Source organism: Hypomesus nipponensis, chromosome 22 (assembly GCF_054491055.1).
Source record: "Hypomesus nipponensis isolate SF chromosome 22, ASM5449105v1, whole genome shotgun sequence".
NCBI classification, from domain to species: domain Eukaryota; kingdom Metazoa; phylum Chordata; class Actinopteri; order Osmeriformes; family Osmeridae; genus Hypomesus; species Hypomesus nipponensis.
Genome location: NC_140382.1, coordinates 17,133,947 through 17,157,236, shown reverse-complemented (window position 1 = coordinate 17,157,236; position 23,290 = coordinate 17,133,947). Strand labels below are relative to the sequence as shown.

General features: G+C 44.4%; 2 protein-coding genes across 2 annotated transcripts; both read right to left on the bottom strand.

The window, feature by feature from the left end:
• Positions 1-499: 499 nt before the first annotated feature.
• LOC146236946 (sushi domain-containing protein 2-like) lies at positions 500-8,521 on the bottom strand. Its single transcript, XM_084687629.1, has 17 exons — positions 8,504-8,521; positions 7,615-7,690; positions 7,272-7,476; positions 6,883-7,034; positions 6,533-6,700; positions 5,470-5,644; positions 5,015-5,216; positions 4,760-4,845; positions 4,268-4,536; positions 4,005-4,148; positions 3,733-3,891; positions 2,396-2,644; positions 2,108-2,291; positions 1,768-1,862; positions 1,446-1,622; positions 876-972; positions 500-681 (listed from the first exon to the last, which is right to left on the bottom strand). Exons 2-17 carry the CDS (start codon positions 7,676-7,678, stop codon positions 648-650), a joined length of 2,460 nt encoding a protein of 819 aa, XP_084543755.1. The 5' UTR covers positions 7,679-7,690; positions 8,504-8,521; the 3' UTR covers positions 500-647.
• Positions 8,522-12,872: 4,351 nt separating this feature from the next.
• LOC146236945 (polypeptide N-acetylgalactosaminyltransferase 9-like) lies at positions 12,873-20,954 on the bottom strand. Its single transcript, XM_084687630.1, has 11 exons — positions 20,726-20,954; positions 20,056-20,251; positions 19,738-19,904; positions 18,988-19,162; positions 18,524-18,721; positions 18,039-18,156; positions 15,978-16,163; positions 15,464-15,601; positions 15,266-15,361; positions 13,875-14,042; positions 12,873-13,449 (listed from the first exon to the last, which is right to left on the bottom strand). The coding sequence occupies exons 1-11, from the start codon at positions 20,952-20,954 to the stop codon at positions 13,303-13,305; spliced, it is 1,818 nt and encodes a 605-aa protein (XP_084543756.1). The 3' UTR covers positions 12,873-13,302.
• Between the last annotated feature and the right edge of the window lie 2,336 nt (positions 20,955-23,290).

Sequence of the window (23,290 nt, the reverse complement as noted above, 5' to 3'; positions counted from 1 at the left end):
TCAAAGTTTACCACTGAATGGCGGGTGAAGGAATGTCATAGGAGCATGTCATCGGGGTGCCTATCGGATGACCTAACGTGATCTCATACTCCATGTCCATTCATCAAAGTCAGTGACTTCGACAGTGTCAACAGTTTACAGACACGCTTAGCCCAGAGTTCCAATGGGGTCCATGGCACATGCAGTAACAGATCAGTCTTGCTAAGGGTCATTGTAGCAGAAAAGGAAACGGCATAATAGCCACACAGTGATGACACTCTAGTCAAAGTCTGTTGTCATCAGGAAAGCTAACTAGCTCTGTAGAGCGTTTAACTGTTCACACAAAAAGAAACTGTCAGTGAGGCAAATCATTCATATGTTAAATTACTTTAAATATTGTCTGATATTACAGTAAAAACTTTTTTACACACAGTGGGCTGCTTAACTCCATATAGTTATTAGGCTGTCAAGCAGAGCTGAAAACATTTGTGTGTAAGGACAACACAAAATAGCCCTGCAGTGAGTTTCAAATGGATCCATTTATTCCTTTCGATTCTAAACTACAGTAGTGTATACACAAACAAACAAGGAGTGTTTTAGACCGCTGCCGAAAAGTTGGTTATTGATCCTTAAAAAAAATAAAAAAGCGTTTCAGAATGCTCTTGCTTTCAGAAAGCGCTGCTTTCCGTAGCCGATGATTCTCTGTGTGAGACAGAAAAACGAGAGAGTGAACAGACGGCAGTCTACCTTGGATTTAAAGTCTACAGTCAAACACTCTGTGCATAGATTTTCAATCATATTATGAAACTAAGGAAAGGTTGAGATGTTCAGTCACAACTATGGATTTAAACCATCAAGGCTAACCTGAGAATACTGTTACTTGCTTTCTACTTTACCTTTTTTTCTTCCTGCTGTGGAGGATGATTGATGTGATCATCGCAATTAATGCTAGAGTTCCGATGACTGAACCAACTATGATTCCTGTGAGATTATCTGTGACACAACATAGAGCACATTTGTTAAGCCTTTAGTGAAAAACAACTCTGACTGCTTTTTTTAGGTGTTTCATTGTCTCTTGTTTGCTAAAGAGGTCTTGAAGTCTCATTACAAAATAGCTTTACTTGCTTGCCAGCTTTGTACAACACATAATTGTGCCAAAAGTATTTTTGACTAAAGGGAGGAAAACGTAGAGAATGTGCTTCAATCAGTACAGGTGAGGAACTTTAATGATTTTTCTTAATCAAAGAGCAAAGGTATAAAAAAAAAAGAAAGCCAGTACAATGATAAGATGACACCAGTATACAGTACAAACTCTAATCAAACCACATACCTCATGACAACGAGTTTCACAGTGGAACCCAAGACCCTAAGCCTTTTTGACTCATAAAAGATTAAAACATAATGCGGCAGAGCCTCACAGTTGGATTTCAGTAACGAGTTCTACGTTCTAAGGACTTTTCCGTTACCAGTCACGCAGTAAGTGGTTTCCCCGGACCACTGTCCGTTACTCTGGCAGGTGTGTTCTCCTGGACCATCCAGGACAAAGCCGCCATCGCAGGACATCTTCACCACAGCTCCCTCCAGATATCTGGTCCCCTCCTTCTTCCCATTGTTGGGGGGAGCGAGCCAACCACAGGACACCACTTGGGACCAATAAGAACACAGCCTCTTCTGTTTAGCACTACGTGTCCATTGAATTAACATGGTTTGATGAGGCTTAAAAAAACCTGCATTGATTTTGAATGTGACAGGTGGAAAAATAGATCCAGCTGTGATCCAGCTGCTTACCTGATTTGAGATTTTCCACTGCGGACATGTGGCTGTTAAACGATACCCTTGTAGCATTGCCCATTCTCAGACTCCGAGCCATCAGTGTGTCATATCTGCAGCACAGATGAAAACGCGGGTTTATGAAAAGAAAAGAAATTGTGGGTATAGCTCAGTGATAGCCTAGATCCTTTCACTCCAGACAAAAAGGTTGAGGGTAAAGCCCACCTTTTGATGTCTGTTGCTTTGGATAAAAGTGTCTGTTATTTGAATTCATTTCTAATTATTTGATCAAAATAAAACGCTGTTACAGTGCAACATAAGTAAGAATAACTCGTTGTTTTTGAGGTGCTTATGGTACCTGCAGTATGTAGAACCATCTCCAGAGCACAGCTCAGATGCCTGGCCCAACAGAGCATCTCCTGGATCATCGGGGGCAGAAAATGCCGGATTGAAATCAGGGTCGTGTTTCGGAGCACGTAAATATGTGTTCAACAAGTGCTCTGAGTCGTACGTGAATAAAGAGGATGCGTTCAATATCGCCCCTATAATGGAAAGTGAAAATATCAAGGCAGAACGTCAATAAAACCGAACAACATCAGGGAACGTGTTGTTCTTGATTTTACTTGTTGCCAGAATCTTAACTCACAGCTTTTCCCAAATTTAAACACCTCCTCTGGTATACTTTGATTGGAAACAAGTTGACCATCGCTTGCTACAAGGTCATCTTTGGAGTCTTCGTTCATATTTCCCAGAAGGCCGAGGGTGGCGTTTTGAAAGTCTTCTGGCAGGAGTACAGTGGTTGTCATGGTTCCTTCTCTCAGTCGAAGCTCCAACCCAGCTCCACTGGGAAACATGACCGTCACGTTGTGCATGACGGGAGAAAACACAAAAACACCTGGAAGAGTTCAGACTGATCATTTACCATTCACATTTAGAGTTTATTTTGAAGTATTTTACAGAGACAAGGCCATCTACTGACAGGCTGCTAACAAGCCACACAAACCAAGGCCTTTATGTCCACATCATCCTCTTATCAACTGTACAGCTTTTATCAGCTGTACAATCAAGATATCTATGTGTAGAATGTTATCTCTACAGATTTTATAGACGGTTTTATAGACACAACAGCCCTACAAGGAAGTACTCAAAGACTCCAAAGGTCTAATAAACATTCACGTGTCCTTTAAAAGGCATCATCACTCCATCCAATCAAACGAGGCAGTGCTTAAAAGCAGCTTCACAAGTGTAACTAAAGTGCAATAACTCAAGCCTCTGGATGAGATTCCCTGTGAGCTTTCGAAAGCTGTGACAATTGACTACAAAGGTAGTTTCTTTAACATATTTCTTTGATTTTTTTTATCCTTTATTGTACAGTTTTTTAAATCAAGTGTGACAGGAAAGGCAGGGAGATTGAGAGAGAGGGGAAGACATGGAGCAGAGAGAGAGGGGAAGACATGGAGCAGAGAGAGAAGGGAAGACATGGAGCAGAGAGAGAGGGGAAGACATGGAGCAGAGAGAGAGGGGAAGACATGGAGCAGAGAGAGAGGGGAAGACATGGAGCAGAGAGAGAGGGGAAGACATGGAGCAGAGAGAGAGGGGAAGACATGGAGCAGAGAGAGAGGGGAAGACATGGAGCAGAGAGAGAGGGGAAGACATGGAGCAGAGAGAGAGGGGAAGACATGGAGCAGAGAGACCAGGCCGCTGGGGTACGGCCTCAGCTTATGTGATATGTGGGTGGCTGAGCGGTTAAGGAATCGGGCTGGTAATCAGAAGGTTGCCGGTTCGATTCCTGGCCATGCCAAATAACATGGCCTTGGGCATGGCACTTCACCCTACTTGCCTCGGGGGAAATGTCCCTGTGCTTACTGTAAGTCGCTCTGAATAAGAGCGTCTGCTAAATGACTAAATGTAATATTATGTGAATGATACATGCACTTATCCGGTGAGCCACCGGGGGGCGCCCCAAGTGACTGACATTCTCACCTTTCAGATCCAGCCAGCTCTGCTCCGCGAAGGAAAGAGAGCGCTGGTTCTGGAGAACCTCCAGACCGTCCTCGGCAGCCCTCAGTCTCACCTCTATGACATCAGAGCCCCCCTCCGCCATGGCAACAGCCGACAGCTTTGTCGCCTTCACAACAGTGCCTGTCAGATACCAGTGTGAAGGATAAAGTAATCGATCAAATTCTTCTTTCAAGGTGATTTCATACGAAAAAAAGGTTTCTTACAGGCGCTAGCTAAACTTGATTTGAACTCACCATTGCTCAGGATCACCGGTTCGGTTCTGCCTTGCACGGTGAGCCGCCTGCTCTCCGACATGACCAGGGTGTACTCCCCTTTGCCGTTGAAGGAGTAACCGAGGCCATCGAAGGTGATGAAGTGTGGATCTCCAAACACAACACCTCCGGGCACAAATCAGTTGGCATTGTCGAAAGTAATTGTCAGTGTCAACAACATGGTCAAAACAGAACCACTGCAGTACATGAAAGGCCATTTCAGGGGGTGGACCAGGTTCTCTCACCAGCCTTTGGCGCACGGTAGGTCCTGCAGTCGCTGGAGGGCCGGTGTGTGAAGTAGTACACGCAGTTGTCCGACCAGAGGCAACAATAGTAGAAGCTCAGGACGTCGTAGACCCAGTGAGAGGCTCCAGGGACCTTGGGGGGTCTCTTGTAGGGAGGGGAGCCCCAGTCGTGGCCTCGGTCAGGGGTGCTCCCTCCTATGGAGTCTGCTGTCAGGATCTGGGTACCTGTGCTGTCGTAGCAACACTGCTGCCCCGCTGCATACTTAGGGCTGTGGGAACAACCCAGAGATCCGTCTGTGATGTCACAGTGATGTCACAGTGATGCGATAGCGATGTAACAGTGATGTCACGGTGAACGTGATCATTGTGTCATAGTGATGTCACAGTGATGAGATAGTAGTGTCACAGTGATGCAAAAATGATGTCACAGTAATGACGCAAAGGAGTGTAAACGCCATCCACTACTTAGTGAAGAGAAGTCATGGGGCTCACCTAGCTTGAATGGCCCTGACACAGTGAACGCTCCCTGGGTGATACGTACACACACTTCCCTTCTCCATGTCACAGCCATAATCCGTCTGAGAGCACAAGTTCATTAGTACAGATGTTTGTAATGTTATTTAAGTTATTTGAGTTTGAAGTGTCTTTTCACATACAACTTTACTGGGTACTTGTTAGGTTGATTTTACGACCTACGTCCTCTAACGTGACATCCTTTCAGAAGACTCTGGGCGGGGGCCAACTCACATGGAACCTGCCCGTGTCTGCTCGAGCTTGGGCCAGAGTGCAAGGGCAGTCTATGGTCTCGCTGAGGAAGTCTGGAAGTCGTTTCTCCAGCTGGTCCCATGCCAGGCACTTATCCAGCGCCCAGGCTGCAGAGTCCTGCCTGAACTTGTTCTCCAGGTGCCAGGCCAGAGCATGGTCCTCACTCCACGCCGCGTGAACGTTCCTGGGACACACGCATGCACAAGCGTGCACGCACACATAAACGTACAGATCAAACACACGACACACACACATATAAACAGACACACACGCACGCATAAACACATTGGCTGTAAAAGCACTCAACGAGAGTGTTGCGTTGGACTCCCGTTCAGCATGAATGCAGTAAAGTGATGAGGCAGGCCTGGGAGGTCAAGTGACAACATCGCTACTGGATTGTTTTCACGTGTGAGTTAGTTGACCTGGTCGTGGCCTACCATGTGCCTTCTGGGTGGGAGCTGGAGCTGATTCTAATACAGCCTAGCTCCCAGTCTGAGAAAGGTCTCTCGGCCGGTTTGGGCACAAAGCTGAACGTGCCGTCGTTAGGCTGGTCCGTGGCCAGGGAGTAGAGGAACCTCCACTCAGACCTCCAGGACTCTGAGTACGGCTCTCCTGGAGAGGAACGGAGAGACATAGACAGTGAGAGAGAGAGAGAGAGACATAGAGAGAGAGACATAGAGAGAGAGACATAGAGAGAGAGACATAGAGAGAGAGACATAGAGAGAGAGACATAGAGAAGTAGAGAGAGAGAGACATAGAGAGAGAGACAGAGAGAGAGAGAGAGAGAGAGAGAGAGAGAGAGAGAGAGAGAGAGAGAGACCGAGAGATAGAGAGAGAGAGAGAGAGAGAGAGAGAGAGAGAGAGAGAGAGAGAGAGAGAGAGAGAGAGAGAGGATTACGTTACGTGACAGACAGACCAGCGTCAGGCTAAGTGAGGATTGATGGATACTCAGGCAAATACACTTTTAAGACGTACACAGAAATTCTGTTTGACATTCAGGAATCTCTACAGATGTTGCTTATAATACCACTGATTCCCAGGGCTTTTAACACCACTGGCTTGCCGTGAGAGCAAGGTTATCTATGACACACACATACACACACACAACGTCACAAGGAGACTGCACTGCTAGCAGGATGTACAATGACTGGCAGAGCATTTAATAATACATAAGAAAGCAATAATTTGGTAGAAGCTTTCATCCAAAGCAACATGGTGTGTGTGGGTTTTGAACCTGGAATTCTTGATTTACAGTCAAACACACAGAGCTATACCCATCCATGAATCAGTTTGTTGGTATAGGGGGGGTCAGATGGCTGAGCAGTTAGGGAATCGTGTTATTAACCAGAAGATTGCCGGTTCGATTTCAAATGACGTTGTGTCCTTGGGCAAGACACTTCACCCTACTTGCCTCGGGGGGGGGGGAATATCCCTGTACTTACTGTAAATGGCTCTGGATAAGAGCGTCTGCTAAATGACTGAAGTGTAGATGTATAGTACCTGTCTCCATGTAGCCCCACAGCTCCATGTTCACCCTGTCTGCCTGGACCAATGAGGTGTTCCACGTCATACGCAAAGTCCCTCCCACGTTTGGGGTGCCATAGTACTGCCACTGGGTGGAGTTCACCAAGGTCACCTTCAGACTGGGGTCGGACTTGCCTGTGTGGACTGTTATGAAACACACAGGAAAATGGCACCGTCTTTAAATGTCTTGGCAGTTGCTTCGTTTTGGATCATCATTTAAACATACATCCCGTATTTGTACATCGCTTTGGGTTAAAGAGTCAGTCAAATCAATGAAAGTGTTCAATGGAATAGTGAAAACGTCTCATGAAGTAAGCTCCCCATGCCTGATAACCAGGTTCCGTGTTTGCTGAAAGTTGTTCCGTTGTCGGTGGAGATCTGGAATGGAATCCAGCCTGTCTCGTACAGCAGAGGAGAGATGCAGTGGCCTCTACTGTGAGAGTCTACATACCCAATGGTCTGGATGTCACCATTGAACCTGACATAATAAACATGTTGTTAGTTGATCCGTTGATTCATTTGTATTCATTTGATTTCGATCAAAACATTTATTTAGACATCATTGATTCACAAAGAAGCTATTTTCAAGTTTTAAAGTGCATTTGCAGTAAGATCCTGTGGATGTATGATTTATTTTTCTCATGAGCAACAACCAGAACACTTTGACAGTCTTGAAATCTGACCCAGGTGCTGTGTCTAGGCCACACAGACTCACCTACAGACGATCCGATTGATTAAAGTCTGATTAAAAGTCGCGTGGAGAACCATGAAATCTGTCCCACCAAAAACGGTTCCAGAATATGGAGCAATCTCCACACAGTACTGCCTGTAGTCAGCACAGCAGTTACTGAGCGACGAGCATGTGGTGTGACAGGAACATGAGTCAAACGTGTTGCCACATTGTCCCTCACATGTCTGTCCTGTTAAAGGTAACATAAAAATGTGATCATGTTACAAACTGTTACATTATAATTGTCTGTCTTACAGGGTATACACTGCGAATACTTTATAAGGCTTCTTAAGTTTGATCTTTGATGCCTGTGCTAAACTTCACTTACCTGATGTCTTGTAAACATTCGAAGCAAAAATGATGAATATTACAGCCAAGGGAAAGGTTCCCATTCTGAGTTTGATCTGCAAACAGTCTGACAGCTCTTAGCGTTTTCCAACTACACACAATTGCAATTAGCAAGATAAAGTTAGGGAGTCATGTTTAGCACTCTGTTAATGAGTCTGTCAGCCTTTTCGACATCAGCATTCCCAATCCTTGGCTGGGTTATGGTAGCAAAGGTCATTGTGATAGTGTAGTCAGTCATGTAATCATGTCCTCAGCTGACCAACCACTTCCCTTGTATTCGTTTGGTGCTCGAGGGCAGTCGTTCTCAAAGTGGGGTCCCGCAAACCATAACGAGGGGGTTTTGGTTTTTATGGCAAAATAATTTGCCATAAATTATAATATAGTAAAATTATGAATTATGCTGCATAATTGAAAAGTGAAAACTAAATATAATCTACATATGGGGAACATTTGCAGCAATGAAACAAGGATATTGTGTCCATTTAAGAGCACAAAGGGATTGCTGACTGGGTGTTATGATTATGGAGGGGGTCCTTGGAAAATGTTCACCCCTGTAAGGGGTCCTTGACCCCCAAAAAGTTTGATAACCCCTGTCTAGGATGTGTGGTGTGTTGTGTGCGAGTTGAGCCACCAGAGAGCGCTCTCTGCCCTTTCATTGAATGTCAGTTACCACTAGATGGGGCATATCTGTGACGTTTCCCTGAGTTACCAAAAATCGAAATGTTGATGTTTGTATTTCTTTTTTACGTTATTCACATTTTGTTTATATAGGACATGGCCATCTTGGTTAGTGAGGAGAGATCCTGCTGCAATCGTATATTCAATCTGTTCCTGAGAAAACACTTGTGAAAGTATGTATTTTGCTGTACCTCTTTCCCCTAGCCTACTTCAGCTCCAATACGAAAAAAGATATTTTAGGCTAAAGTAATTGTACCAAAACATGAAGGCCGATCCTGTGTAACCGTAAAGCACAGGCAGAATTCTGTCATGAGACAAGAATGCTCAGGTACTTTCCGTTGCTGGAATATAAACCCACCGAAACTACGACAAATAAAAGTATGCATCTAGAGAAAACAAGGCCCAGTTGTTCAAATCGGGTTAATCTCTTACATTGACGTATCTATTATCCATTATCAATTTTACCGGCGTCAAGCAGGAGTCCTGGTGGTTGCCTTGGAAACCTCTGGAAGTGAGGAGTCTTGCAAAAAGCAGTCCTGGTTTTCTTCAGCTTCAGAGAGCACATCTCTTTGATTGATAGGGGCATTATAGCATCAAGGTACAATACTGGAAGTCCTCAGTACTGTATATGATCAAATTCATAATAAAACATATGCTTGTTATCTACCTACATATTTGTCAAAAATGCAATTTTTGCATTTGAAATGAGACTCTGGAAGCCTAAATGACAGGGTTGGTAATCATGCTCTTGAAGTAGGAATGAGCTTTGAGTTTAGTTTGTATGATAAGTAGCCTACAGCTTTAATTAGTATTTAAATTGTTTTTTGTCTCATGCAGAAGACACTACAGATGCACACACAAACACACTTATCAGACGAAACAGGAACAGGGCTCATTATAAAGATTATCTTCTACCGATGAAAATAAGCAAGAACATCAATGAACTTCTTCATGGGCGTTTCGAGATGGAGCCGAAAAAATATGATAATGCATTCAATTAGGATCAGATTTGCACAGGATTAGCATGTGAATGTGCAATCTATTCAATATGTTACCCAGGAGAAATTCAGAGAGATCAAGGGGCAAAACTCATATCATCTACATTCATTTTATTCAAAATCATATTATCTCTGGTGGGAGGGTGTTATCTCCAGCAACAGGGTCTTTCTGCTCATCTCAGACTTAAAACTTTGGAGACTGTAAACTCAACTAACAGGGAGACAGTCATCCTTGACAAAGGAATCTTGCAGACAATAGGTACACAAATGCATGTAAACTTTAAGCAGAGATTTAATCAAAAATTTGAGTTTATTTTATAGACAATGAGCTCTGGTTTAAACCGACAACGATATCATCTCCGTGATTGTGTGCTGTGAACGTGCCAAGTGTTGATAGCAGCTCAGCTCCAGAGTATCCAGGGTGCACGGTGCCTCTCACTGTCCCTGGGGAAGATGCCTCGTTGACATGTTGTTGCTAAGCACCACCACACCATCAGCTACAGTATTTAACATGGACGTTCTTTAAGATGTCATTGCACATTATGCAAACGTTTTCATAAAAAACAATCAATCATCAATTAAATGATAATGCAGCCTATGTGTTTGTCAGAAGCTTCTACGCAATATACAAAGACAATTGCTCTACCACTGAGCTGTCCCCACGCCCAGGTTCAGGGACAGACAGTACATTTAAATGTAATCATTTTAGCAGACGCTCTTATCCAGAGCGAAAGTACAGGGACATTCCCCCCAAGGAACGTAGGGTGAAGTGCCTTGGCTCGGCTGGGAATCGAACTGTCGACCTTCAGATTACTAGCCCGATTCCCTCACTGTTCACCCACCTGACTCCCAGCAAGGAAATAACGAGCATACGGGGTGATCAAAGCTTTTTCCCCAACAATGTTCAAAACCAAACCCACACACAGAATAATACTGTGTGTGACATCACAAACGCTACACAGTTTCATGTGGAAATATACTTTACTGTAACTTAACATTTAAGTCCAACAAACAATGCAAGTTGAATGTAGGATGCCTACATTGACTCATATCAACACCCCTTGATACAGTGAGGCACAACTAATATTCACTTACATTGCCAATATACTGTCATATTTAATTGATAACCACAGTGTACATCAATAGGCAATGTCAGGGAGAAGTTCAACAGAATTTAATTCAAGCCCTTTGATGGCTTTATGACAAGCTCCTACCCCTGATTAAAACCAGTGTCAGACATCACGACAAAAAACTAAACAAAGACCAGACAAAACATCAAAAGACACAATGTTTCTCTACCATCTAGATTATGGATGAGTGCCTACTGGGATATGCCAAAACTGGAACAGTGATGTGAGTTTGCCTTTGATGTCCCAGGAGAGCACTCTACTTTATATGAACTTGTTGACAAGGAGGCAAAAGGTAAATTGAGTTGAGGGTTGTTTTTACAGGTGATACACACAGTGCAAGGATATGGTGAGGGGTGGGGGCTGAGGGGTGCGGGGTGGGCGGTGCGGGGCGGGGGGGGGGGATTTCTGTGAGGCTAAATGTGACCCAAATGCTTGAACACGCAAGCGCTCGCCTGCCCATCTGCCTCTGTCCCCGTTTCTCTCTCTCTCCCTCTCTCTCTCTCTCTCTCTCTCTCTCTCTCTCTCTCTCTCTCTCTCTCTCTCTCTCTCTCTCTCTCTCTCCCTCTGCTTCTCTCTCTCTCTCTCTCTCCCTCCCTCTGCTTCTCTCTTTCTCTGCCTCTGCCTCTCTCTCTCTCTCACATCACACATGAATTGACACGCACATACAGCGGGTCTGGGCTGCTAAAGCTGGAGGGGTTTGGAGATGTGACTCCGGGCTGTGCTGCTGGATGATGGAGAGTGGCAATGTGCCACTGGCTCTTGGTATCAGGTCAGTAAATCCTCTCCTCCTGCTAGCTCGGCCTGTGGCCCCACCTGCTCACCGGATTAGCTGTGCCAAACCGCAGCCAACACGTAGGCCTTGTAAACTCCATCATTTCCAGAGTTTTATTCAGTTAGATCAACGACTGAGATCACCTTTGGATTTTAAAAACATTAGAAAGTCAGAATGGAGACGTTCTCTATTCTTGAAGAAGATGCAGTTTGTCAACAACAATAATCCATTTTGGCTGCTGTCTTAGTAAAACAAAACGTTAAAATGTACTCCCCAAAAAATGTCCGTTGCCAATGGTCTAAACTCCTTGGCTTCACCCCTGTACCCTTCTATATGTGTGAGAGTCGTGACACTGGAAGGCTCTCTGTATGACAGCCTGACAGGAATGGCAGATTAGGATTTGAGCTGGGTTCCTCTCCACTCTTTATAATGTGAGGGGGGTTTCCAGTCCACTGGCTCCATGCTAGGTGTTTCATATTCGAAGTCTCCCGGTGAGAGTGATAGAAAGGTCTTCTACATGCAAGCCACACCTCTGCAGAGCTGGAGCTGTAATGAGACCTGCTGTTGTGAAGCACAGTTACCATCCTCAAGAGACAGCAAGGTGAGGGATATCTTATTTTAACGACTAATCTACCAGTTGGGGATGTATAGATTTGATTGGTTCCGGATCGCAGGCAGCTTCTGTTCATCCGTGTATGGATGTGTGGGATGGTGTAGACACACCCTCTGCGACTCGTTGTTCATTACATTTCTGTATTTCTCCGAGTGTATGTACAGTACTCCAGCTTTCAAAACCATTCATGCATCATAGGCCAAAGACACACAACCCCGTTTGTGACAATCTTTCAATCTTGTGTAAAATTGTTGAGATGCAATACGGTAACAACAACCAATATTTGGACTCCATCCACAGTCTTTCTAAACAACATATAATCCCGACCCCCTTGAGATGGTGTGTAAGTGTGGGTGTTTATTTTGGTTTGTTTGTGAAACATGGATGTTTTCATCTTTGTATGTGTGCACAGTGATGACTGCCGGTGTTACGTGTGGAAGGTCATGCCCTATCCAGCAACCATGGGGAGCTTTTCCTCAATCTCAGCACCTCTCCATCAAACTCAAGTGCTTAAAGCAATTACAACAGCACTCTGCTTGATTGAGCTCTCTGTCAATGGCCTGCCATTCACACTCACACTTTCTATTTTCACCCCCACTTGTCCTCGCTCACAGCCCGCCTGTCCCCAGCAAAGGCCAATCACAGATCCCGTTGCATGCAGCAATGTAACTGGCTGACACGTTGCCAAGACAAACATACAGCACATTCAGGATTCTAAAGTCTGTCATATCTTATCTGATCTTATCTGTTTTAGGGTGATCCGTTTAGTTTTTTTAAAGAATCTTTAACCTTTGTTCTTAGTCCTTCCCAAGCAGTACAACAGTGTATCTGGGATCTGCAGTAGTGTTCAATAGTAGGAAATGGCTTGGACAATAAAAGATCATGCTTTCATAAAAATGAATATATTACAACCTCTGCAGTGCTTTCATTCATAATTACTATCCGTTTTGTGACGCTATATGAAAATATGTTTTTGTTTCTTAGCGACACAGGTTTATATAAACACTGTCCCTACAGTTAAAGACATCCTGTCGTCCACACATCTCTTCTCAGCATTTCTCACAGGCTCTCTCTTTCTCTCTCTCTCTCTCTCTCTCTCTCTCTCTCTCTCTCTCTCTCTCTCTCTCTCTCTCTCTCTCTCTCTCTCTCTCTCTCTCTCACTCTCTCTCTCTCTCTCTCTCTCTCTATCTCTCTCTCTCTCTCTCTCTCTCTGTATATATATATATATATATATTTCTGTCTCTCCCTTTCTGTCTCTTCATTAATAAATTCCTTCCTATCTCCTCTTTTTCTCCAGTTAAAGGTGGTTACTCATAGGTTGGGAAGCTTCTGAAACTCACCAACATGTCTAGCAGCAGGTATTCCCTCAGTTGATTCAATCACAAAACCGTTTCAATATCCCCCAAGCTTGTCCTCGCAGAGGTGACCAATCAGGACACAGATCCGGTCTTTAATCGGGTTGGGTTTCGGTCAGCTCTCAGTGAAGAACAGGTTTGAACCAGGTCCTGATCGTCCACCTCTGACCAGAACATCTCTGGACCACCAGCCTCAAGCTAAATGTTGTCTCTTTAGAAAGCTCCACCTCCAGACACCGACCTGTGTCTCTGCTGATAATGGGCCCATTCTAGAGAGGTTGGGAAGAAGAAGAAGAAGAAGAAGAAGAAGAAGAGGACAAATAAAGTAATGATAACTTTATTGTAATATACTATAATGCATCTGTTTATCAGACGCTTTTGTCCACCAAGGAGGATTTTAATCTGTGAACTCTTGATCTCTTGGTCTGCAGTCAAATGCTCCACCCAGGAGACCCCTGTTACCTATGATGAGCGTACCTCAGTAGTGGAGCTTTTTACCACAGATCAAGAGGTCACAGGTTCAGATCCCCCTTGCACATCACTCTGGATAACAGGGTCAGCTAAAAATGCTTTAATTACGATTTAATCTCCGTAAACAAATCAAATCTGCTTTTCTTTGCCCCAGTCCACCTACCCCACCCATCCCCCCACACCTACACCCATAATCGAGGCCATTCGTGCTGACAAATCGTACCTGAGTGAAGTCCCACAGCCGCTGTGACCGCTGAAGGGTGTCCTCGCACTTCCTGAGGCACGGCGTCCGTCCTCGGCCCTCGTCCACCAGACACTTGGTGTTGGGGAGGAACGTGGTGGAGCCCAGAGGACCAAGCTGCAGCAGGCCCTCAGAGGAATACCGGGCCAGCTTCAACAAGAGGACAGGGATGGGGATAGCTTAGTAATTAGAGCATTTGACTGCAATCAACCCCCCCCCCCCCTTCCCCGAACTGTGCGTTGTTTTGGATACAAAATTCTGCTCTGTGAATACTCGTTAGTACTAAGAAATCCTTGAATTTTAAATCCTGAATGGACATTATTTACAGGAGTGAAAATGGGCACAGAGTACATTACGGTCCAAGGTTGTTGACTCGTAATTTGTTTGTAAGCCAGATTGCCTGAACTGAATGCACACACGATAAAAGTTCCTGACTCCATGATCCAATTGGGTAAGCGTGTGGTCAGTCATATGATGAGGGAATTGATCTCCTCAAGATTTTATTATGCGAGCAAATGAATGCCTACTGAATGACATTGACTGCATTAACAAGGTTAAAATGAGAGACCAAATCACGAGCCCGCCTGAACATCTGTACAAGCAATTGGCAGAAACCAAGCCAAGGATGACAAATTAGATGATGTGGATGGATAGCATGTTAGGTCTGCAGTCAACTCAGTGTGTTTATGTGCATGAAAAAGGGTTTGAAAGCGTGTGTTTGTCACCAAACAAAGACAGGGTATTCACAATATAATGGATACACGAGGCCAAGTAGGAGCTTTTAAAGGGGAGAAAACATTCTTCAGAAGATTTTCAGAGAAAATTGGATGTCTATCGACATGAATGGTGGCTTTCACTTACTCCTGTACGCAGCACCTCCATCTCTATACTGCTTTTTCAGTATATCTTCAGGGGCAGTGAATTGAAAACGCAAGTACAGTTTAAATAGAGTACATATTGTACGCTGTACTGAACACTGGCATTGTTCTCTCACCACTCTCCTCATAATCCAACAGTCCTGTAGAGCATGTCGTACTGACGTGTGACTTTGTGTGGTCGCATTCAGCATTCAGACACGCACAACAATAATGTATTCATTGACAGTTATAACGTTTTTGTTTAGCAAGCGCTTTTATCCAAATCCCTGTACAGGGTGGGAATCAAACCGGCAACCTTTTTATCTTTTGTCATATGTCCAACCACTGAGCTACACCCACCCAACCAACCAAACCCTCAGTACCCCAGGTTTTAATGGAAGTACAATAGCTAATACAGAACAGGTTTATTAGAAATAAAGTAACATGGTTTATTTATTGTGCGGTTAAAAAGGGATAAGGTTGTGAAAAAGGAGACGCAGATGTCAATCTTCTCACCTGAGAAGGCATGCCATGGCAGGGGTAGAGCATTACCCTGTCATCCTGCTCATTCCCCAGGTCTAGACAGTAGCCACTGGCTTTGTTATTACGGACCTGCAAAACAAGTATAATAACGAGATACATGAATCTCTGTAGGAGACTTGGAAGATGGCAGACGGTTCATCTGTCGTCATTGTATGTCGTAGTTTGTGTCACCTCGCCATAGGCACGTGTGGTGTTGTACAAACGCATCTCTGGGTACACGTTGTCAAGGTACCACTGGAAACTGCGACATCGCAGTTTCTTCCTCAGGGCAACTCTGTCTGAAACATCTCCGAAATCCACTCCGGGGTTCTGTGGAGACAATAACCAGCATCATGAGTGCATCAGTGCAGAAGGTGCCCTATGTTTCTAATGCGGTGTGCCCTGATATTAAGACCACAAATCCACAGTCCAAATATCCACTATGCACTCCATAGCACTAGCCTCCATTGTGTGATGGACTCGACATTTATCATTTTGGATGACACTTTTCTCCAAAAGGACTTAAACTGTGCTGGTAGGAGTTATCTCAGTGGTAAAGCACTGCGCAGTCTGCTAAACGATTAACCCACAATGTGCAGCAGCATTTCTAGATTGAACTTCCCTTCCTTGGACTGAGTGGGATTTACTTACACAGAGAATTCATCCAGGAATTAAGGCTGAACACATTGAGACGTGTCTCTCTTACACTTATGGGGATGTTCCAAGCCATGTAGACGTGGCTTTTGTAGTCGTCCATCCAGACCTCTGCAGCCCTCAGGGCGTTGCGCTTGGCGTAGTAGTCAATGTCATTGTTGTAGGGCTTCTTGGTGCGTTCGATGTGGGCCACGCGGGAACACGGAAGGACCTCCATGCTTCCGCCACACTGCCACACCTGAGTACATTTAACATTTAGTCATTTAGCAGACGCTCTTATCCAGAGCAACTTACAGTAAGTACAGGGACATTCTCCCCGAGGCAAGTAGGGTTAAGTGACTTGCCCAAGGACACAACATAATTTGGCATGGCCGGAAATCGAACCAACAACCTTTTGATTAATAGCCCGACTCCCTAACCGTCCAGTCATCTGATCCCCCCCCCGTACAAACGATGACCGCAAACACGTCCAGACACCAAGCTGGGATGGTGTTTGAGTATGATGATGAGACGATAATAACGGGTTCCAGCAGAAAGAACATGTCGTTTCTCCTTTCAAGTGGACTCCTGCGGGTGTGCAGGCGTGCAAGCATGTTAAATGCTACGTCGAGATAACCAAGTCCCACTGAGTTAATTTTCCCTCGTTCCTGGCTGAGCAGTTAACAACCTGCAATTTCAATCGTGTATTTCTGAACAAAAGAGCCCCCTCATGGTGCTCACAATTATCTTGTAGATAGTGTCGCCAGGGACCAATCTTCCACAGAACAAACTCCAGAAGACGTCAAAAATAGTTTTTAGAATGGCTTCCCATAACCCTACAAGCTTAACGACGATGAAACAACCTTCTCTCTACAGAAAACAGAGCTGCCTCTTACTAAGATCCATTTATATAGCAGCGTCCTTCTGCTTCTCTTCCTGTGATCTGCACTTCACTCCCCCCAGGAGAAGTAAGCACACGAGACAGGACAAAAGAAGGAGAACAATATCGATGTTATAGTAAAATGTGTCGTTAAGAGTTTCGCACTTTTGCATACACTTGCAAGGGTTGTTAAAATCTGACTTCCTTTGACTTTGCTGCTCCTCATCACTTTCAGTTATTTCTCTCTCTCCTCTCTCTCTCTCTCTCTCTCTCTCTCTCTCTCTCTCTCCCTCTCTCTCTCTCTCTCTCTCTCTCTCCCTCTCTCTCTCTCTCTCTCCCCCCCCCTCTCTCTCTCTCTCTCTCTCTCTCATTTCCTTCTGGCTGCATCTACTGTCACCCTGCTGTGTCTTATGTGTCCTTTCATCTCACCGCTGTCACGTCACAACTAGGAAACGGAGTGAGAAATATGCAAACGTGACAGCCTGCTAGCCAGTGGGAAGCTGCGAGCTCACTGCAGAGTCCTGGATCCGGTTCAGTTCTCACATCGGGAAACAACGACCACACAAAGTCACACGTCACTCTGCGACAAACCTCGACTTATCATCGTAATCGTCTCATCATCATACTCAAACACCATCCCAGTTGGTTGTCCAGATGTGTTTGCGGTTATCGTTTGTACGGGGGGGAGAATCGGGCTATTAATCCGAAGGTTGCCGGTTCGATTTCCCAGACGTGCAAAATGACGTTGTTTTCTTGGGCAAGGCACTTCACCCGTACTTGCCTCGGGGGAATGTCCCTGTACTTACAGTAAGTCGCTCTGGATAAGAGCGTCTGCTAAATGACTACATGTACGCTAGTAATAATCAACATCAGGAGAATAGCCCCAGGTAACATACTGTAGCAGGAATCATACTGCCAGGCATTACACATACATGGGCACGCCTACTGCAGTCCCCCTCTCTGCATTAAACCTAATGGTGTTGTCCTGATCCTAGTCATCCCAACAGCAAACCTATTTTGACATTCAGTGTGAGAAATTAGTCAGAGCAACCATATGTTACAATAACAAGCCCTACTGGCAAGTCACCAACAACAACCAGGATCTAATCTATCAGTATGCAAACTACATTAGATCTTTCTAGAATCTCTGGGGGGGGGCAGATAATCCTTGCTGATCTTATAAGGTCCTGGAGTCACAGGCACAAACACATTAGGAAGTTAATAATGAGCTTGGTAAACTATTGGTAAACTTACCCGCATGCCTAACTCAATGTTCTCCCCTCCATACACCTCCATTCCTGGGTCTAGGAGGCCAATCTCCCTGAAGTACTCTCTGTTTGCCACGAAGGAGCAGCCAATCATTGCAGGAGTCCTGAGGTGACAGATGTTAGGTGCTTGTGAGTACTGATTACCTGGTTGGACTGTTATGTGTGTGTTTTTTTTACTCTGTTATAAATCTGCGTACATCGGCGCAGAATTGAGATGAACAGTATGAATATATGTCGAGAGAGAGGGAGGGGGGTGGGGTGAGAGTGAGAGGAAAAAAATTAGAGGAAGAGAGAAAGACAGAGAGAGACGGACAGAGACGGACAGAGACACAGAGACAGAGACGTAGAGAGAGAGAGAGAGGGGGGGGGAGAGAGAGAGAGAGAGAGAGAGAGAGAGAGAGAGAGAGAGAGAGAGAGAGAGAGAGAGAGAGAGAGAGAGAGAGAGTCTGTATTGAGTGACCTTCCCGGCACCTGATAGGGGCGGTCTCGTCGCCTCCGTCCAGCCAGCTCCTAGGAGGGATGATGTACATGCACCACAGAGCCCAACTGTAGCCGTGGGCAGCGCTGGCGTACTGCTGGACCTCCAGCGAGCTGTACATTATGTTGTCAATCGCTGGAAGAACAATACGGGTCTTATCCTCCGCAACCCTGGCCAAGATGGGTTGAGCCCTGGTGAAGAGAGACAGAGAGAGAAAGAAAGAAAGAAAGAAAGAAAGAAAGAAAGAAAGAAAAAAGAAAGAAAACATTTGAAAGACCAAAGACTACAAAGATTCAAGTGGATAGGGTGGTTACCTGTTAAGAGTGGAACCTGTAAAAGAGATAATATCCCAACATAATAAAAAAGACTGCTGTGCTTTTTTATGTCTTTATAGATTAAGCACAACATCTCCGCCTTTGTAGATGACATGCCGTGCCAGTCTGGAGGTAAATCTCACCACGCTGTGTTAAACTCGACATGAGCATCAAAGAAGCCGACAATTGGTGCAGAGGCGGCTTTCCAGCCAAGGATTCTGGCCCTTGTGAGACCTTCTCGTCTGCTGTTCCTCACAATCTTCACCAGGCCGGGGTAGTGCTGATTCACATGCTGATCCAGGTCACGCTTCAGCTCCACTACAAAGTCAACAGAATCACACCTTGCAATGACATCACTGATAAATGGCATTACTGATTCCTGATTGCAGAGACTAAAAAGCATTGACAATAAGATTTTCCTTCTTCTCTCTCTCTCTCTCTCTCTCTCTCTCTCTCTCTTTCTCTCTCTCTCTCTCTCTCTCTCTCTCTCTCTATCTCTATCTCTCTCTCTCCCCTTTTTTGTCTCTTTATCAATATATTTTTTCCTGTCTCTCTTTTTCTCCGGCTCTGCCTTGCTCCGTTGTTGTAAATTGTATTTGTTTAATTGGTATAAAAGCTCAGTGTCTTTTACTGATAAGAAACACAATCGGATGGATCACTACAAGATGTAAATGGGGGGAAAACAAAGATAAACATATTCTGCTTATTCAAATATATTAATAATAATTCAGTATTAATTTAGCTGACATTTTTATCCAAAGCGACATATAGCAAATGAGGGGATTTGAACCAACAACCTGTCGATATGAAGTCCAAATGCTCCACCTCTGAGCCACACCCATTAACAAGAGAAAAGAATACAAACACCAGTGACACCAGGCCCTTTGTCTCACCACTGTCACTGTTGTCATCCACCAGAATGATCTCTTTGAGGAGGTGGGGAGGAGTGTGGTTCACCAGGCTGTGGACGGATCTCAGTATCACAGACAAGGCCTCGTTCACGAAGATGAACACCACCGTGATCTGTGGGAGGTCATCTGGGTAGCTCATGGTCTCGCACCTGTGAACAACCACCCAAACCACTCTTCTCTTTTACCTGTACTGTGTATTTTACTTTTAAAGGGGCTGTGGACAGTAGTTACAAAATATCGAGCTTGATTTAATGAAGCTACAAAGATATCAGAATCACTTGATGAGGGTTGAATATTTACCTTTTAGGCCGGTAGTCAGGAATGGATCTATCCAGTGAGATTTGGTCGCTCAGCTGTGCGTTGTATCCAAACTGGTGGTACTTAGCCCTGTCTGGGTCCTGGCCAGACTCCTTGGAGGTTCCTGTGGCTCTGCCTTGCCCCAAGCTAACATGTCCCTCTTCTAATGACAGGGGCTTCACCAAACCTGTGAAAGACACTACCACGAGGATAGAACACAAGCTTATGCATCAGGCTCTGTTGGAGTCAAAGATTACGAAAATGAACTATTTTGTTATCTATAACAATCAGATTGAAATAACAATAAAGATGACGCTGCTTTCTCTTGATTTCGTATTTTAATATTATTACTTGATTGTGTTCAAAGTCCTGAGCTTGCAGTCTGACATCCATTAAAAATCTCAAGGTTATTGTCACACTCGAAAAAAGAGTGACGGTGGATACAAGGAACATGCAGGCAAGAGTTCCCTACAGACGATCCACAAAGCGTTCAGACAGTAGCCGACTATGCTTTCTTTGTCTCCCCCCAAAAAGTGTCCCAAAACAATAAACAGTATAAACACAACGTATCGCTGTATCTGCCAATCGCGTATTAATGTGATCTTATTACCTTACACCTGTGCTAAACGGGCATGTGGGTTACTACACATATTAAGATGGCTTTATTTATTACCGTTCAGTTGATGGAAAACTACGTTTTCTAGGTGCTCGAGTCTCTCCAGAATTGCCTGCTTATCCACAAAGTTAGATCTCCGGTAAGTTATTGTCTCGATGTTTCCTCCGCCCCTCGACAGTTCCACTGAGCGATCCTGAATTTTGCAGTAAACCGAAAATAGTACAATCCCCACGAACACAAAAATATTGACAGTCAACAAAGTTTTTATCCGCCGTGGCACAGCCATGAAACCGAGGAGGTAGTTTCAAATCGACAGCATCTACCGGTGGTAGAGAGAAACGCGCTCGCTAAGTTTCGACCGAAAATTCATTCTGTGAGTGCTCAAAGCCACCTCGCGCCCGTGAAACTGGAGCTGTTCATTCAGCACCATCATCGCAAAGGCAATGATTCACTACAGTTGGAAGACACAAAACGTTTTTTTCCCCCTGAGTAGTAACAAACGCCCCACCTCCGTTGCACAGCATCCTCGCTCAAGTGATCTATAAGCATGTTGGACGAAAACACCAGCATCGGATTGTCTACCTGCCACATCAGCAGCAAATCACCCCCCCCCCCTCTCTCTCTCTCTCTCTCTTTCTCTCTCTCGCTCTCTTTCTCTCTCTCTCTCTCTCTCTCTCTCTCTCTCTCTCTCTCTCTCTCTCTCTCTCTCTCTCTCTCTCTCTCTTTCTCTCCCTCTCTCTTTCTCTCTCTCTCTCTCTCTCTCTCTCTCTCTCTCTCTCTCTCTTTCACACTCACACGCACAAACACACTCACACGCATACAAGAACACAGACAAGGGACAACACACAACAAATTGGTGCTTTCTAATCGTAATTGGCTAATTGTTAAAAGACAACTAAACATATATCTAAGATAGGCCTACCTGGTAATTTCATACTGTCAATAATTCAGTGATGATTTGGTGCAAAGTGAACATTATTTACAGTACAATTTACACTCAGCTTAATAGGCAATGTTGACCTGGTCTGAATCATACAGTCTTTCCTTAATTGCTTGAACTGGGTCAATTATGAAGGGAGCAGACCTGTGTCTCAACAGAAGTACGTTTAATCATCCATTACTTCACAGTCAACATCAACTCAGGAGCTTGATCTAATGATATTTTCAAAACACCGAGTCGTCAAGGTCAGTCAGGCGAGGGGGAGCGGCTAAGAGAGTCCGGTCACGAAAACGGTCAGCTTATCATGTAGTAGGCACAAAAACACTGTGTTGAAATGTGCTGATGCCTTTTTTATTTTCGGTTACTGTAATTTCCCAGGATGGCGCACATGAAGCTGGCCGGTGCTGATCTTGCACAGTCAGAAGGCCGATGTTGTGCCTCCAGATGCACCCCTGCCCTGAAAAGCACCCCCTCGCGAGAGCGCGTGCACAGACCACTATAATCAAAAAGTGAAAGATTTCGTCTTGATATTGCAACCAAACGGAGGGGAAACAGATGTCTCTTATGAGGGCCCGTTTAGAAATGATTGAGACTGTTCTTACACAAACACATATGAAACACATACACGTTTATATATGAAAGTTAACACACAGTCATACTTCTGAAAACATCCACATTTGTAAAATACTTGCATAGACATATGAAACGCATTTACATTCGCATGTGAAATGTTCTCACACGCATTCATACTAGGCTACTGAACTTACTAACACGAAAAGAATACAGATTGCAACATCCAGGATACCAAGGATAGGTAAGGCAATCGAGCCTGAGTGCAATCGAACTATCTTACTTCTCCGAGAAGGGTCCAACTGCAGACCTCTCTCCATAGGCCTCTCTCATCCAGGTGTAGCTGCAGGCAGTCATACATACATGCAGATCAGTCATACAATCACAGCCTGGGGTCTGAAGAGAGAGGTCCGGTCTGATGCAAGCAATACCTTGGTATTCCGGATGTTTCAATCAAATACATTCTGGTGTCCTATTTTCTGGTCTCCTATTTTCTGGTCAAATATTTTCTGGTCAAATATTTTCTGGTCAAATTTATTCGCCTAAAATTTTGTTGATGTGAATTTGACCATTATAATTCGAAATGTATTTGCTGCAATCGGATATTTTTATGGCTCTACTTTTTGGGGGCTTCTGTATTATGTTTCGCCACGAAATTGGTATTTATTGGGCCTGAAATGGAAGGGGAAAAAAAACACGATAGGTCCCATGTTGACGGCTCAATTTAATACGGTACTGTGAATATGTCCAACCACCTTTACAACAGGTTTCAATGGAGGCGCTTGAGGGGAAATCTTGATAAATAAAGTTGCAAACAAACAGCAACAGGGGTTTGCTGTCCTCTACTGGAATAACTTTGAACTGTTTTAGACGCTCAAAATGAACACCTAATATTACCGCGATCAGATTATAGATAAGGCAGTTTTGTTATAAACCCACGTTTAATACGATTTCCATTTCCATATAACATTGCATATGGAAAGGAAAATATAACAACATATGGAATGTTGCAGCCTATTAGATGTACATAAATGATTAATGAATAATTGTTATAAAAATAAAGATTTAGTTGTGTGTAGGATATCGTAGCCTACAATGTTGCTTCTCCAGAA

Excerpts from the sequence above, each read along its gene's own strand:
- LOC146236946 (XM_084687629.1), bottom strand. The coding sequence starts at position 7,678 with ATGGGAACCTTTCCCTTGGCTGTAATATTCATCATTTTTGCTTCGAAT. Across the intron at positions 4,846-5,014 it reads CAGACACGGGCAGGTTCCAT|ACGGATTATGGCTGTGACAT; the intron begins GTGAGTTGGCCC and ends TTGTGCTCTCAG. Across the intron at positions 4,149-4,267 it reads CTACCGTGCGCCAAAGGCTG|GTGTTGTGTTTGGAGATCCA; the intron begins GTGAGAGAACCT and ends TTGTGCCCGGAG.
- LOC146236945 (XM_084687630.1), bottom strand. The coding sequence starts at position 20,954 with ATGGCTGTGCCACGGCGGATAAAAACTTTGTTGACTGTCAATATTTTT. Across the intron at positions 16,164-18,038 it reads ACATTGAGTTAGGCATGCGG|GTGTGGCAGTGTGGCGGAAG; the intron begins GTAAGTTTACCA and ends AAATGTACTCAG. Across the intron at positions 14,043-15,265 it reads GCCATGGCATGCCTTCTCAG|CTGGCCCGGTATTCCTCTGA; the intron begins GTGAGAAGATTG and ends CTCTTGTTGAAG.